General features: G+C 52.5%; 1 protein-coding gene across 1 annotated transcript; it reads right to left on the reverse strand.

Moving 5' to 3' along the window:
* Positions 1 to 804: 804 nt before the first annotated feature.
* Positions 805 to 12,380, reverse strand: IBA57 (iron-sulfur cluster assembly factor IBA57). The gene is made up of 3 exons (XM_060092646.1): positions 11,893 to 12,380; positions 2,634 to 2,977; positions 805 to 2,199 (listed from the first exon to the last, which is right to left on the reverse strand). The coding sequence occupies exons 1-3, from the start codon at positions 12,231 to 12,233 to the stop codon at positions 1,808 to 1,810; spliced, it is 1,077 nt and encodes a 358-aa protein (XP_059948629.1). The 5' UTR covers positions 12,234 to 12,380; the 3' UTR covers positions 805 to 1,807.
* Between the last annotated feature and the right edge of the window lie 3,692 nt (positions 12,381 to 16,072).

Raw genomic sequence — 16,072 nt, forward strand, 5'->3', positions numbered from 1 at the left:
AAACTTGATTTTTATCCTTGAATGCTCTCTCCTGCCCGTCATGGAGCCTTGGTCTTAATTATGATGGAAACATCTAATTCTTCCATTATTCCATGGCTTTTGCTGTGATTGTTCTGAGATTTCAGTTGAGACTTGTTTTAAAAGACATGGACAGCTCACTGGTTCATAATACACTGGAATAGCTGGATCCAAACTAGTAAGAATAAGCTGTACAGGAATTAGTGCTCAATATATATTGTATAAATTTGATGAAATCTTTTTAAAAATGTACATATATACAATGGAATATTACTCAGCCATAAAAAAAGAATGAAATAATGTCATTTGCAGCAACATGGATGGACCTAGAGATTGTCATACTGAGTGAAGTAAGTCAGACAGAGAAAGACAAATATCATATGATATCGCTTATATGCGGAATCTTAAAGAAAAATGGTACAAATGAACTTATTTACAAAACAGAAATAGAGTCACAGATGTAGAAAACAAACTTATGGTTACCAGGGTGGGAAGTGGCGGAGGGTCGGGGAGCGATAAATTGGGAGATTGGGATTGACATATACACACTACTATATATAAAATAGATAATAAGGACCTACTGTATAGCACAGGGAGCTCTCCTCAATACTATGTAATGACCTATATGGAAAAAGAATCTCAAAAAGGGTGGATGTATGTATAACTGATTGCTGTACAGCAGAAACTAACACAACATTGCAAATCAACTAGACTCCAATAAAAATTTAAAATAAATAAGTAAAGTTAAGGGGGGGAAAAAAAAAGAAACCAGAGTTCCACATGGGCCAGTTGTGGGTCACACTTTAATAGCCACTCTGAGGCCTCAGGTAGGACACCCAGTAACCACGAGATTCACATTGCAGTGGGAAAATGGAGGTCAGTGGTTTAAAGTGGGGAAGTCAGTCATCCCCTTACTGTGAAGACATGACTACATCAGAAAACAGCAGCAAGTAAGCCAAGCAGAAACTCCTCTCTGCACCCTGGGCACTGCCGTCCCAGGGCAGCCACTCCTCCCCTGAGCTCACGAGGGCTATGGTGGGGAGAGGGGGCTGCCAATGCCATCGTGGGGACGAAGCTGTGGAGATGTGCTGCCCTGGAATAAAATGGTATTGGGGCTCCCCCAGCTGGCACCCCTGAGCACAGAGGAACACCTTGGACGGCTCAGGTGGGTGTGAGCAGTGCATGTGCCTCCACTCGCAGACACTGCCACTCCACCTGGCCCCAGGAGATTCCCACCCTGAGACATGCCCCCAAGCCAACATGGTAAGACCATTCCCAGAGCCCACTTACCCCTTCAGCCACCCCAGACACTGAGAAGCCTCCTTTCCAGGCCCGACCAAGCAGGCTCAGAGGGCTGCGGACAGCCCAGAGGCATTCTGGAGCATCCTGTCCTTGGCTGATGGATGAACTACCTCTAGATCTATATGGTTTGGAATCTCATCCAGGGCCTGGTGGAAGCTGGGCCTCTGCTCAGCACAGAGGCAGGCGCAGGACTCACTTCTACCCATCCTCAGTCCTCAGGAGGGCTCCTGATGCTCCAGCCACAAAGCCACCACGAGAGGACAGCCAGCCTCAGCATAGGACCCTCCACAGGAAGCATGATGGGCTGGGAACACCTGGGCTGCAGCAGCATGCCCCACCATGCCTGCAGCTCTGGGAGGCCCACATATACTTGGGGACCCTCCAAGAGGGTATTCTTTCAACTGGGCCACCCTAGGAAGTGGGGGCTGGCCTACAGGGTGCAGCAGATAAACAGAAGCCTTGTACAGGACTGCAGGGACATCCAGGGCTACTTAGTGGATGTGGGCCACCAGTCTGGCACAGATGCAGTGAGGGCCACAAGGCCACTCTCAGAGGTTCTGATGTGGAGAGGACCCTTGATTTTCTCGGACCGCAACAGAGCCAGACCCACGTCCCCCAGGCCTGCCCTGTACTTGCCGGCTGCCTGCCCTGACTTGGTGAGCACAGAGGTGCCAGGGGCAATGCTGCCCACAGGGAGGGGGCCTGAGAGCTGTACTGGGAAGAGGCGCTTTCGGATGACACCCATGTGGTGGGTGCGAGCCGTCAGCTCCTGGCCAATGTAGCAGCCCTTGGTGAAGCTGATGCCATTCATGAAGGCCAGGTTAGATTCCAGCGGTAGGGCTACTCCTGGGGGCAGGTCGTGGACCCCCTCGGGAACGCCTGTAGAGGTAGGGAGAGGCTTGGTGAGATCTAAGGTGTCCTCCAGAGCTGGGGGCTCAACCAAGAGTGGCCGGGGGTACTGGCCTGTACGAGTCCCACCACCTGACCCGCCACAATCCTCTAGGTCCCTCCTGGACCCCCTTCTTGGCCCTCCCCATCCTCCAGGCCCCTACTCCAGCCCCCCCGCTCTGGTCCCTGGGTGAGCACCTTGGTCTGGCCCTCAATACTACCCACTAAAGAAGAAGACCCTACCCATGACCCCGGATCTCTGCTCTCTCCCCGGCTCCCCCAAGTGCCTGGGCTCACCACACAGTTTCCCCAGGGCTCTGTGTCACCCCCCTCCGGTCCCTTCCCATCCCACCCTGTCCTCCCCCCCGCTCCAGCACCACCCCTCTACCCCCGACCCTTCCCCAGGTCCAACCCCACGTCCATACCTTGCTGGTACCGGTGTCGGTGATAATCCTGGAGGTCCCCAAGACGGCCCCCGGGCACCAGGGCTGAGCCCTCATCCTGGGAGAGGAGCCGCCAGCCCATGCGAGCAGTCCGGGGATCACGGGTGAGGATGGTGGTGCACTCGGCCTTCTCCTGAAGCTGCACAGCCCTGCCGGCCTCCTCAGGGGCACAGGGCAGCACGGCCCACACGCGCAGCTCGGGGCATGGCTCCACAGTGACCCTCCGCCGGATCTTGTGCAGCACCAGGTGCCTCTGCAGCGCATCCAGCACTGAGCTGTCACACTCCAGGAGGAAAGTGGGCTGCTCATGGGAGCCCTCAGGGAGCCTGCGGGGAGAGGAAGGGGTGCATGGGGGCGAGCAGGGCACACCGTGGGAAGTGCATGGAGTCAGGCCACAGACATACGTGGCTGTGCCTCCCAAGTGCACCTTGGACCACCTAGTAAAGCTGCACAGCACAGCACGTGCTGGAGACCTCCTGGCCACCACCCCTCCCCGCCCAGGGAGGAAACCCCAGGAAACAGTCTGGCAGGTGGAGGAGAGGGCTTGGCCCAACAGGTGAGAAGCAGGGCCCTGGGACCACAGTGGTGTCCGGTGCGCAAGGTGAGGCGAAAAGGCACAGACGGCCACACTGAAGTCCAGGATTTGCCTCCTCCAGCCCTGAGAAGCCACCGAGAAGCCAAGGGTCCTAAGGCAGGGCGCACAATGGATCTCAGGAGGGATGCGGGCAGGCAGGAAGAGCTGGGAGGACAGCAGACAGCTGACGCAGGTGAGATGCATGGTGAGGCCACGCCCTGCCCGTGCCCACCTCCCACCTCCCACCTCCCCTAGGGAAGCTCCGCAACCTGATCAGGGCGCCAGAACCATCCTAACCCTCACTTCAGGCAGCCCACATCCACTGGAATGACCCCAGATCCTGTTGTCACTGACGGATGGATGATGGGGCCCTTACAGACAGATGAGCACAGAGGAGAGGCCAGTGCACCATCAGACATGGTGGAGGGGCCCTAAGTGGAGACATCCAGGACCCAGAGGAGTACATGGCTGGAGTGCTGGTTATAGATGTGGCTTGAGCAAGGACCCACAGCTGGGTGGGAGCTGAGACACAGAAGTGGGTAAGACCTTCCAGGAGCACGTATAAGACAGAAAGGTCATCAGCTGGTACCCCAGACCCCTCCTCCAGAACCCATCAGCTGTGCCCCCAACCCCCTCCCCAGGCAGGAAAGGGTTAAGTGCTGCCCTGGAGCAGCCACTCACCCCCCAAGGAAAGAGCTACAGAAGCTTGCTTGGTGGGTTCACCTTACAGCACAAACCCTGTCATGTCCATGCATATAACTATCAGCCATGGGTCCAATAGGGACAGGGACAACCATGTGGAACACAGCAGGCTGTAGCAGCAAGTCAGATTAGCACCTCACCTTCCAAACAGTCCTCAAAGAAGGTCAAAAATGAGATCAGCTGAGGGGTGGAAAAAGGATCATTTACGGATGGAATTAAAATGCCAGAAAAAAACAGAAGAGTTCAAAGGCGCTGCCTCAGATAACCACATGGAAAGAGGTTCAAAGTCACTTATCATGAAACCAAGGCAAATTAAAACCACAATGAGATCCCACGGCACAACTATCAGAATAAGAACATCCAACGCAGTGAGGATGCAGAGAGGCTGGATCACTCAGCCTTGCTGGTGGGAACGTAAATGGAACAGACATTCTGGGAAATGGTTTGCAGTCCTTTATAAAACTAAACATGCAGCTACCACACAACCCAGCCATTGTACTCCTGGGTATTTATCCCAGAAAACACCCCAGGTGTTCACATAACACCTGTGCATGAATGTTAGAGGCAGTTTTATTCTTAACAACCAAGAAATGAAACCAAAATATCCTTCAGTTGGTGAATGGTTAAACAAACTGTGGTCCATTCCCTCAATGGAATACTACTCAGCAGGGAAAAGGAACAGACTACTGATGAAGCCAAAGGGCATCAAGGTGAGTGAAACCGAATCTCAGAAGACTCTGTTTGTATGATATTCCTGAAATGACATGATCATAAAGATGGAGGGCGAGCAGGGCTGAGGGGATGAGAAGGGCACTATGCCCACAGAGGGCAGAAGGGAGCCTGATGGTAATGGAGCAGCTCTGTCTTGATCGAGGTTACACAGGTCTACATGTGTGATCAAATCAGAGCTGCATGCATGGGAGCACGTGGAAATCTGGGAGAACCTGAGGGGTGCCCTGTGGCTGGCCCATGTCCGTCCCAATTGTGACCCTGGACTATAGGAGGCAAGATGATGCCACTGCAGGAACTGGGTGAAGGGTATATGGGACATCCCTGTTAATTTTTTTGTGGCTTACTGTAGATCTATAATTATTTCGAAATAAAAAGTTAAAAAGAAAGAAGAAAAAGGAGCTGCCTCTGGAGAAGACTGGTCCATGCCGGTGAGAAGGAAGACGGCAGTCAGTCCATTTTCATCATAAGCCTTTTAATATTATTAGGTTTTTTAACCATGTGCAGGTACATTTTTATTTTTTAAATCTCCGATAAAGGAAGCAGACAGAAACAGTATGAAATACTGGCAAGGGGAGGAATCGGGCATGGGTGGACAGAATGTGAGGTTGCAGAGGAGAGTAAACCTCGGAGGGAAGAGGGAGGGATGCGGGTAAAGCCATACCCAAGGAGGGAGGAGGCCCAGCATGGGGAGGGCCCCGAGAAGGGCTGGTGAAGGGACCACCAGGATGCCGGGGTAGACAGGCCCCAGGCTGATGCCCCCATCTCACTCATGGGGCGGATCTTCCACGGGGTTCAAGACAAATTGGGTGGGGCAAGGCCAGGTTCTGGGCTCAGACACTTTCTGAGCTACCTGTGCAAATGGCCATGTGCCATTCAGCCCCTCGGGACCAACAAAGCTGCAATGCAACCCTGCTCCCCACCACTCCAAATCAGACTGTCTGCTGTCCCTGATGCAGCTGAGTAACGGGGGACAGGTCAGAAGAAGAAGGGGTGAAGTAGGGTGAGCCTATGCTCAGGGCAGCTTTCTTGGCTGGCATGGCCAATGTGTGGGCTGGAGCACTCTCTGTGGGGCCATCCTGGGCACTGCTGAGTGCTGAGAGCACCCCTGGGCCCAGCCCACTAGATGCAAGGAGCGTCCATGCCTGAATGACAACCACAAATATCCCCAGATGTCGCAAAGTGCCCCTGAGTAGAGCTGCCAGATAAAACACAGGATGTCCAGTCAAATTTCAATTTCAGAAAACAGTGAATAATGTCTTTAGTATATGTATTTCCCAAACACTGCATAGGTCACCTCCTAAAAAGTCACCCGTGTCTGTTTGAAATTTAGCTGGGCAACCCACAATTTTATTTGCTAAGCCTGGAAGCCCCTCCTAGGGGCACAAGTGCAGCAGCAGGAAAAGGAAGGTCGAGGGGCACCTGCAGCCTCCCCAGCCGGCCTGGCGGGCAGGGCCTGGATATAGCATGTGGTGGTAGTGCAATCCCAGGTGTCCAGCCTCACCCACCCTCCTGCCCAGGATGCAGGCTGTGTGAAAACCCAAAAAGGGAGGGTCAAGCCCATGTAATTCCTCGTCCAGAACGCCCAGAGTGCCCTCCTCCAGCAGCCCAATGCCCTGCACAGTACCTGACACCCCGGTACCCACCACCCCCATAAACACAGGGACCTCACTCCTCGAGTGCAGCCCTGGACCCAGCTCTGCCCAGGGCCAGGGTCTTCACACATAAACAGATCCCTTCAGGGGCACTGCAGGTACCAGGTCATGAGGCATGGGGAGGCACGGGGCACAAGGGGGCTAGCAGGCAAGGGACACACAGGTGCACAGAGACCAGACCCAAATGCCTGTCAAGGAGTGGCGGCACTCACCAGGGGCCTTAGTCTGCTGCAGGACTGTACATGGAGGACCCTGTCAGGCTGGCATGCTCCAAGTCGCCTAGGGGAACAGCCTACAGTGTGCCCATGGGAGACTGAGTTATATGGAGCCCGACACGCTCCCCACAAGGCAGGAAGTGGACAATCCAGGGGCCCACAGATCATGGCCACAGCAGGAGGGCAGAAGAGACGTGGGTTAAATGGAGGCTCAGTGGGGTTGCCATAGGAGCCATGAGGGCCTGGGCAGAGATGCACTAGCCCCACTTCCTACCTTCCCTCTGCTGGGTACACACAGACCAGGAACCTGCCGAGACCAGACTCAGCATGGAGCCAGCTGAGATGAGCACCAGGGGAACCAGGCATGGAGAGAAACAAGGGAGCAGTGGACCATCCGAATCCTCACCAGGCAACCCTGGGGGGATGCCCCCAGAGACACCCCCCAGAAACCCGTAGACAGAGACTTCAGTGTGTCCCACAAAAGCCAGAGCAGCCCAGGACCAAAACCTGGAGCATCTCCTCTGCAGCCAGCACTTAAGGCCTCCATCGTGAAGACAGAGGCCCAGCAAACAAACACATGGTCAGAATGAGGAAAGACTTTCAAAACACAAAGCCTCAGCTGAGAGGATGAGGAGTCAAGCCACAGACTGGGAGAAAAGGTTTGAAAAGTCACATCTGACAAAGGACTGTCACTCAAAATATACAAAACCACTTACAACTCAAATAAGGAAACAAACAACCTGATTAAAAATGGGCCAAAGACCTCAACAAACACCTCCCCAAAGATAGGTGGCAAACAGCGTATGAAACGATGCTCCACGTCCTATGTCATCGGAGAAAAGCAAATTAAAAAAACAACAAGCTACCATTACACACCTATTAGAATGATCAAAATCCAGAACACTGACACCACCAAGTGCTGGTGAGGTTAGGGAGCAATGGAAAGTCTTCATTCATTGCCGGTGGGAATGCAAAACCGTACGGCCACCTTGGGAGATATTTTGGTGGTTTCCTACAAAACTACACATAGTCTTACCTTACAATCCAGCAATCACACTCCCTGGTATTTACCTAAAGGAGATGAAAACTAACTGCCACACAGAAACCTGTACACAGATGTTTACAGCGCCTTTATTCATAATTACAACAATATGGAAGCAACTGCTGAAGTCCTTCAGTAGATGGATACATAAACTGGTACATCCAAACAATGGACTATTATTCAACACTAAAATGAGCTATCAAGCCCTGAAAAGACATGGAGGACACTAAATGTATATTATTAAGTGACAGAAGTCAACCTGAAAAGGCTGCATACTCTATGATTCCAACTACGTGACATTCTGGAAAAAGTGAAACTATGGAGACAGTTCCAGATCCAAAAAGATCCTTTCAGTGGTTGTGAGGAGTTAGGAGGAAGGGAGGGTTGAATAGGTAGAGCACAGAGGATATTTAGGGGCAGTGAAACTACCATATAGAATAGTACATACACATTAGTATACATTTGTCCAATTTGCCCAGCACCAGAAGTGAAACCTAACGTGAATTAAGGACTCTGAGTAATCTTGGTGTTAATGCAGGCTCGTCGATTGTAAATAACATACTATTTTGGAGGAAGAGGTTGGTAATGGGGGAGACTATGCATGCGTGGGGGCAGAGTATATAAGAAGTCTCTGGACATTCCCCTAAATTTTGCTATGAACCTAAAATTAGTCTAAAAAGTCTACTTTTTCTTTTTTCCTTTTTTTTCTGGCCACACCACGTGGCTTGCAGGATCTCAGTTCCCTGACTAGAGATTGAACCCAGGCCACGTCAGTGAAAGTTCGGAATCCTAACCACTAGGCCACCAGGGAACTCCCTATAAAGTCTACTCTAAAAACAAAAAGGTTGTTGGTAGGAATGTAAATTGATACAAATGCTATGGAGAATGGTTGGAGGTCCTGTAAAAAACTAAAAACAGAACTACCGTTTGACCCAGCAATCCCACTACTGGGCATATACCCTGAGAAAACCATAATTCAAAAAGAGACATGTACCAAAATGTTCATTGCACCTCTATTTACAATAGCCAGCTCATGGAAGCAACCTAAGTGTCCATCAACAGATGAATGAATAAAGAAGATGTGGCACATATATACAATGGAATATTACTCAGCCATAAAAAGAAACGAAACTGAGTTATCTGTAGTGAGGTGGATGGACCTAGAGTCTGTCATACAGAGTGAAGTAAGTCAGAAAGAGAAACACAAATAATGTATGCTAACACATATATATGGAATCTAAAAAAAAAGGTCATGAAGAACCTAGGGGCAGGACGGGAGGCAGACCTACTAGAGAATGGACTTGAGAACATGGGGAGGGGGAAGGGTAAGCTGGACAAACTGAGAGAGTGGCATGGACATATATACACTACCAAACGTAAAATAGATAGCTAGTGGGAAGCAGCGACATAGCACAGGGAGATCAGCTCAGTGCTTTGTGACCACCTAGAGGGGTGGGATAGGGAGGGTGGGAGGGAGGCTCAAGAGGGAGGGGATATGGGGACATGAGTATGCATATGGCTGATTCGCTTTGTTGTGTAGCAGAAACTAACAGAATTGTGAAGCAACTATACTCCAATAAAGATCTATTTAAAAAAAACAAAAACAAAAAGCTAAAGCTTTGTCTGAGAGATGCTCCTACATCCGGACCAGGGTGCACTGAGGAAGGAACAACTCAAGGATGGGAAACTAGAAGCATAACAGTTTAAATGAAAAATTCCAGGGAGTTCCCTGGTGGTCTAGTGGTTAGGATTCCAGGCTTTCACTGCCATGGCCTGAGTTCAATCCCCGGTCCAGGAACTGAAGTCCCGCAAGCTGCGCAGTTGGCCAAAAAAAAAAGAAAAAGAAAAATTCCAGAGAGAGGATGCATAGAAAACACCAGGCAGAGAGCAAGCACGAAGAAAACAGGAAGGTCCCAGCCTCCCAGGTGGGACAGCCAGTTGCCAGTGTGTCCCTCTCCCCAGAGAGCAGACCTCAGTGAGATCAGATGTAGGTAAAGGGCCATGAGCAACCAGGAGGGGAAGGATCACATCCCATGAACTAACAGCAGGCATCAGACCAGAACAGAGGCATAGCGATGCGGTGGAAGGCCAGCAGGCTTGGCACCCCATGCCCCAGAGCAGAACTGGGAGATAAATCTGGACACTGTTTACCAAGCCCCCAGGCCAAGAGCAGCCATCTGAGGGAGTGTTCTCATGTCTTCTCTCCTCTAACTGCTCAGGAGAAGTGGGGCCACTAACTCAGGCTGTCTCTTTCTGATGGAATGAAGACCCCACCCCACCCCTCGGGGCGGCACTCCCCAGAAAGGACTTTGAGTTGGAATCTCAGAAGAGCACCTGGGGTCAGGGGGCATCATCACAATGCACCCCAATTCCCTTAGCACACAGACAGCAAGTGGCACAGCGATACCCCATTCTCAGGAATTAACAGAGAGAGAAAAACAAACTCCTCTACAGGACAAATCAGGGCATACACAATGTGTGGAAAGAGTCACCACATGCATGCTTGGTGACAAGAACTGCTGGCCCAGCGGCTAAGCAAAAACGCTTCAGACCTGAAGAAAAGTATGAAGAGAAAAAAAACCCTAGAAACAAAAAAAAATTTACACTGTACAGTGACTTATGAGGATATAAATTCATTATAACAAGAATGCAAAGGCAAAAAGATGTAAAGGCAGACTAGAGACTCAAGGAAGAAAATTTGGGGACCAAAACAACATCATTTCAACACTGACAGATTAACTGAAAATTACTGACACAGAGGGTTTAAGATAATCAAAGAACGCAGTTTCTAAAAGAGATTAAAGCAACTACTGGGAAGGTAATAATTACATAAAACAGATACTGAAAACAAACCTTTTCTGTAAAGAACCAGACTGTAAATAATTTAGGTTTGCGGCCACACGGTGTCTACCCCATTATTATATTATTAATTATACTTTTGCCATTGGAAAATCAAAGTAGCCACACAGTATACAAACAAATGGGCATGCAGCATTCCAATCAAACTTTACTTATGAAAACAGAGAGTGAGCTGGATCTGCCCAAGGGTCATACTTTACTGAGCCCTGTTCCAGAGTCATACAGCCCACCAAGTGCCCAGCAACATGACGTGAAAGAAGACCCAAAATACAACACATCGTCATAACACTTCAAGGCATCAGGATGAAAAAGAGCCCCGAAGAGTGTCCAAAGAAAAAGCAGTCACACACAAAGGCTCAAAAATAAAAAGGCACCAGCCTTCTTGACAGCAATGCCAGTTGTGGCTTCAATGTTTTCAGGGACGATTTTCTGCCTAGTTTTATGCCCAGCCAAGCTATCAGGTAAAACCATTTGAAGGAGTCAAAGGTCCACCTGAAGTATCCTACCTCTCAACAAGCCACTAAAGAACATACTCCTCCAGCAGGCAGGCACTGAGGAAGATGCAGACAAGAACCCACAATAGAAGAGGGACATTGGAGTTTCCAGGGCGGTTTCAGGCAGAGCAACGACCTGCAACTGCATGAGAGGTTCTAGAAGAACCTCTGAGAAAGTCTGAGAAAGCTAAGCAAGTGAAAACCGAAAGCTCTATAGCTCTAAAGGCCACTGACTTGGCTTGTCCTGGTGACCATCACAGAAAGTCATGATAAAATCAGCACAGACTGATGTAAAACACCAAACGCTAATAAATCACTGAATACGGAGAGATTTTGGACAGAAATGTGTGTACACTGGAGAACTCAGGAAGTAGTGGCACAAGCCAGTCGCGCAGAGGCTGCTCCCTGCAGTGAGGCTCCAGGTGCCACGACCCCTTCTCCATGCAGTGGGTCTGAGCAGGATCAGAGGCCAGGCGCAGGGGCGCCCAGGCCCTCCCATGGGTGAGTGTCGCTGGCCCATCCCTGGGTGCAGGCTCCAGCCCACCTATGGCTGCCCTGCCCCAGTGCCCTCCCCCAGGTGCCCACCCCCAGCCCACCCTGTGTGCGGGTCCCCAAGTTCCCTACCGTGGGCGCGCCTCCCATCCTCAGGTGCCCTCCCTTGGAGGCCCACCTCGGCCCACCCCTATGCACAGGTTCCCAGGTGTCCCTTCCCCTGGATGCCCTGTCCTGCATGTCCTCTCCTGGATGTCCGTCCTGGGCCATTGGTAGCCCTCCCCTAGGTGCCCTGCCTCTGGGTGTCCTTAGTTCCGCCCCCTGTCCGCCCCTCCCCGGTGCCTACCCCTCCCCTGAGAGCCCTCCATGGGAGCCCATCCTCCAAGCCTGCTCATGCCCGCTCCTGGGTGCCCTTCCCCTGGGTGATACCCCCTCCCCTACCCCGGTCCCCCGGAGCCTGTGACCCAACCCGCTCTCACCCGTAGAGAATGACGTCATAGAGGGTGCGTCCCTGGACATTGAGAAAGTGGGCGTAGCCCGAGCGCGCTGAAGTTGAAGCCTCGCCGGCCGCAGGACCTGGAAGCGGCAGCTCATTGGTCAACAGACCCAGGAGAAAGGGCGCAGAGTCCGGCCCGCGCACGCGCACCAAGGCGCGCTCGTCCAGTAGGAAGCAGGCCCACGCCGCGCTGCCCGCGGGTTTACCACGCTGACAGCAGGAGCTGTGGCCCAGGCGACGCCTCGGGGCAGCGCGCAGCCGCCAGCTCCAGGCCCGGCCGCCGCGCCCTGGAGCCGCACCCCGGAGCAGCGCTGCGGCCGCCATCTTGGGGAGGAGTGAGGCGGCGGGAGGGGGCGGCCCGGGCGGCGGCGCGAACGGGCGGGCGCGCGCCACAACACCTTGGAGGCGGGCGAGCGGAGCGTGCGCGGGAGCGGAGGTGGGGTGGGCGGAGGTGGGGAGGTGGAGGCGGTGCAGGCGGGCCCCAAAACAGCCCCTGGCGGCGGGCGGGCGAAGCGTGCGCAGCGTGCGCGGGGGCGGGGTGTGCGCGAGCATGCGCGGGCTAGTGCCACAGCAATCCCTGGAGGCGGCCGAGCGTTGCTCGCGTGAGTGGCCAGGGTGAGGGTGGGCGGACCTTGCGCGGGGGCGAGGCCTCGGGCTGTCAGTCCCCCGCCCACCTATCCTGAGCTGGCTTCTGCTCCTGCAGTTGACCTCCTCCTCGAGTCTCAGAGAAGTTTCTGCTTGCTTTATAGTGGTGAGGCGCTCATAACCTGAACTTTACCATCTTAACCATTTTTAGGTGCACATTTCAGGGGCATTAAGCGCGTTCACACTCTTTTGCAGCCATCCCATCATCCAGAACTTTCTCATCTTCCCATACGGAAACTCCACCCCCATCAAACGCAGATCCCTATCTACCTCCCCAGCCCCTGGGAACCCCATTCCACTCTGTCTCTATGAACCTGACTCCTCTGGGAAACTCATAGAAGTGGAGTCATGCAGTATTTGTCCTTTTGTGACTGGCTCGTGTCTACCAGGTTCCACCATGTTGTAGCATGTTAACCTTTTTAATGGCTGAATGATATTCAGTTGTATGTGTATACCATATTTGGATTATCCGTTCACCCACTGATGGACATTTGTGTTGCTACCACCCATTGGCTGTTTTGAATAATGCTGCTATGAAGACGGGTGTACAACTTTCCTTTCAGTTCCTTTGTAAAACAGACACTCCTGTGTATCCTATACTCTCACACTACCCTTCACTTCTTACCACTAAATGTGTGTGGGGGGGGTCCCCACACCACACAATTCTCTGACACCAGCTAGGTGTCTTACAATTTAACTCAATTTTTAATCCATCTATCTGGAGATAGCATGAGATCCCATTAAGACTGCCACACACACTCTCTCATACACTCACACTCTCCCCCCCCCACCCCCCACTGCAGATGCAAGTCGAAGTCCAGGTTGTCACCTGTGCTTCTGACCAACCAGCTATAGATCAGAGGTTCCAACAGCCCTCTCCTTGGGTTCAGTTAGTTTATTAGAGTGGCTCACAGAACTCAGAGAAACATTTTACCCACCAGATTACTGATTTGTTATACAAGGATATAACTCAGGAACAGCCAGATGGAAGAGAGCAAAGAGCGGGGTATGTGGGAAGGGGTGTGGAGCATCCATGCCCTCTGAGCACACCGCACTCTCCCCAAATCTCCATGTGTTCCCCAACCCAGAGGCTCTCCAAACCCAGTCCTTTGGGGATTTTACGGAGGCTTCATTACCTAGATGTGATTAATTAAATTATTGGCCATTGGCTGTTGATTCAACCTCCAGCCCATCACTCCTCCCCAGAGGTCAAGGGGTGGGACTGAAAGCTCTAACCCTCTAATCACATGGTTGGGTCTGGCAACCAGCCCCCATCCTTAGGGGCTTTTCAGAAGTCGCCTCATTCACATAAACTGGTCGACCAGAACTCCCTAGGGTTTTCCAAGCCCTTGGTCCCCTCCCAGTCGGCTTCCTGGTTGTGAGCAGCCAGGCCTGGAATGCAGTTCCACTGGCCTTTCATGGAAAAGGTCTTCCTCTGTTGGGCCTGTGTTCCTAGGGTGACCCAGCACCTCCCTGTCAGCCCTGTGAGGTCAGGGAGGAAACCATTCAAGGACAACATGGTGCGGGGGAGGTGCATTCCTCCAGCCTCACATCAGCCCATCCCTTGGCCAGCAGAAAACCTGCTTCCCACCAGCACAGCCTGTGGGAAGGGCCAGCAGGCTGACCCAGGGCCACCCGGAACCTTACCTGATGTTCCCAGTCCTGAGGGCCCCTGCTGCCACCTGGGGCTGTTTAAATGCAGATTAACTCAAATGAAGTCAAATGAAACTTTTAGCTCCTTACTGGATGGGCCACACTGAAATGTCCAGAGCCACACTCAACTGGTGGCTGCCTCTGAACAGAGCAGGCAGCACCTCCCACCATTCTAGAGTCTGCCAACCAGCACTGCTTCAGGCTCCCTCCTCCAGGAAGGCTTCCCAGATCTCTGCACCAGCCTGGCCAGCCCAACAGCGGGGACCTCTGCATGTGGGCATGGCCTGGCTACTGCTCCTTCTCAGGTCCTCTCACTGCAGCTTCTCATGCCTACAGGTCTATGTGGAGGGAACTGTGGACTGGCCTCAGGATGCTCCCAAGGAACCCCACTCATTGGCCTGGGTCCAGCTGGGGGCATAGGTTGCTGCTGGATCCCATGTGCATGTCCTCCCTCTGAGGCCATGGGCCCTGGAACTGTCGGATGGGGTGGGGATCTGAGAGCTGGAAAATCAGCAGACATGGGGGTCCCAGACCCTGTTTCCCAGCTGCTGCCAGGCCAGGGGTTGTTTCCTGTTATTCTCTCCTTATGGCCTCCTCCCTTCCCAAAGTCAGAAGAAGGAAGCTGCCCCCATTCTGGGCACCCCCCTCCCTGAAGCCCTCCACGATCTCCCTGAGCAGCCGGCGAGCTGGCTCCAGCCATGGAAACGGATGAGAATGAGACAAGGCCGTTCTGTCTGATCCTGCTCCAGCCGCTCCCCTGGCCTGGCCCTGCCCCTATACAGACCTGGGTGGGCCCCACACAGCCCGAGGACCCCACCAGGCAGTGAAGCAGGGGTGGGGAGGCCTGGGCTCAACCCACCAGCCTGCTCCAGAGCACAGAAGATGGGGGGCGAGGGTCGATGGCTTTGCACCCCAGTTCAGCTCTCCAGCCTCATGGCCATACAGGCACTGAGAGGATTTTTTTAAGTAGTTAGGTGAGCATTAAGTGCCAAGTTTAGTGGTTGGGTTCCACCTCTGAGAGTTAACAGACTTGGGCATATTAGATACTATGTCATAGGTGGGAGATGGACACCCCGTTAGGGTATCGGGGCTCAGGCATGAGATCATGGTTATGGTGGTTCAGAACATCAAGAAATTGGTGTTAGAGGTAGGAACGTGTACGACACAGAGGTTGGCTCCCCTAGCCTGGGATGGCCAGTGACATCAGTTGAGAGGACATGACAGTAAATCCTAAGTCACCCCCATCGAAAGCTCACAAAACATACAGGGCCCCAGTGGTTCATCCAGGCCCCTAAGTTCCTGAGACAAGAGACTTAGGCGTTAGGATCCCCTTCTGTGGTGACTGAGCTTTTAGTTAGGCATCTGCCTTCTAATATGGGTTGCATTGCATCCCCCCAAATTCACATTATGGAGCCCTAATGCCCAGGACCTCAGAACGGGGCTGTATTTGGAGATGGGGTCTTTAAAGAGGTGATTAAAGTCAAATGAGGTCACTGGGGTGGGCCCTAATGCAATAGGACTGGTTTCCTTATAAGAGGAGATGAAGACACAGACTCACACAAAGGGAAGACCATGCGAGGACACAGGGAGAAGACCGCTGTCTACACACCAAGGAGAGTAGCCTCAGGCGCTGACACCTTGGTCTCGGACTTCCAGTTTCCATTACTATGAGAAATAGATGTCTGTTGTTTGAGCCCCCAGTCTATGGTATTTGTTACACAGGGTGAGCTGACTGTGATACCTCCCAGAATAGAGCCTCCATTTGCAGTTTTCCTCACAGCTGGGATGCCCTTTTAACAACCTCTGGCTGATGGAGTGTTGATTAGTTGGGGTTCTCCAGAGAAAGAGAACCAATTCGATAGAGA

This window comes from Mesoplodon densirostris, chromosome 3 (genome assembly GCF_025265405.1).
Source record: "Mesoplodon densirostris isolate mMesDen1 chromosome 3, mMesDen1 primary haplotype, whole genome shotgun sequence".
Classification (NCBI taxonomy): domain Eukaryota; kingdom Metazoa; phylum Chordata; class Mammalia; order Artiodactyla; family Ziphiidae; genus Mesoplodon; species Mesoplodon densirostris.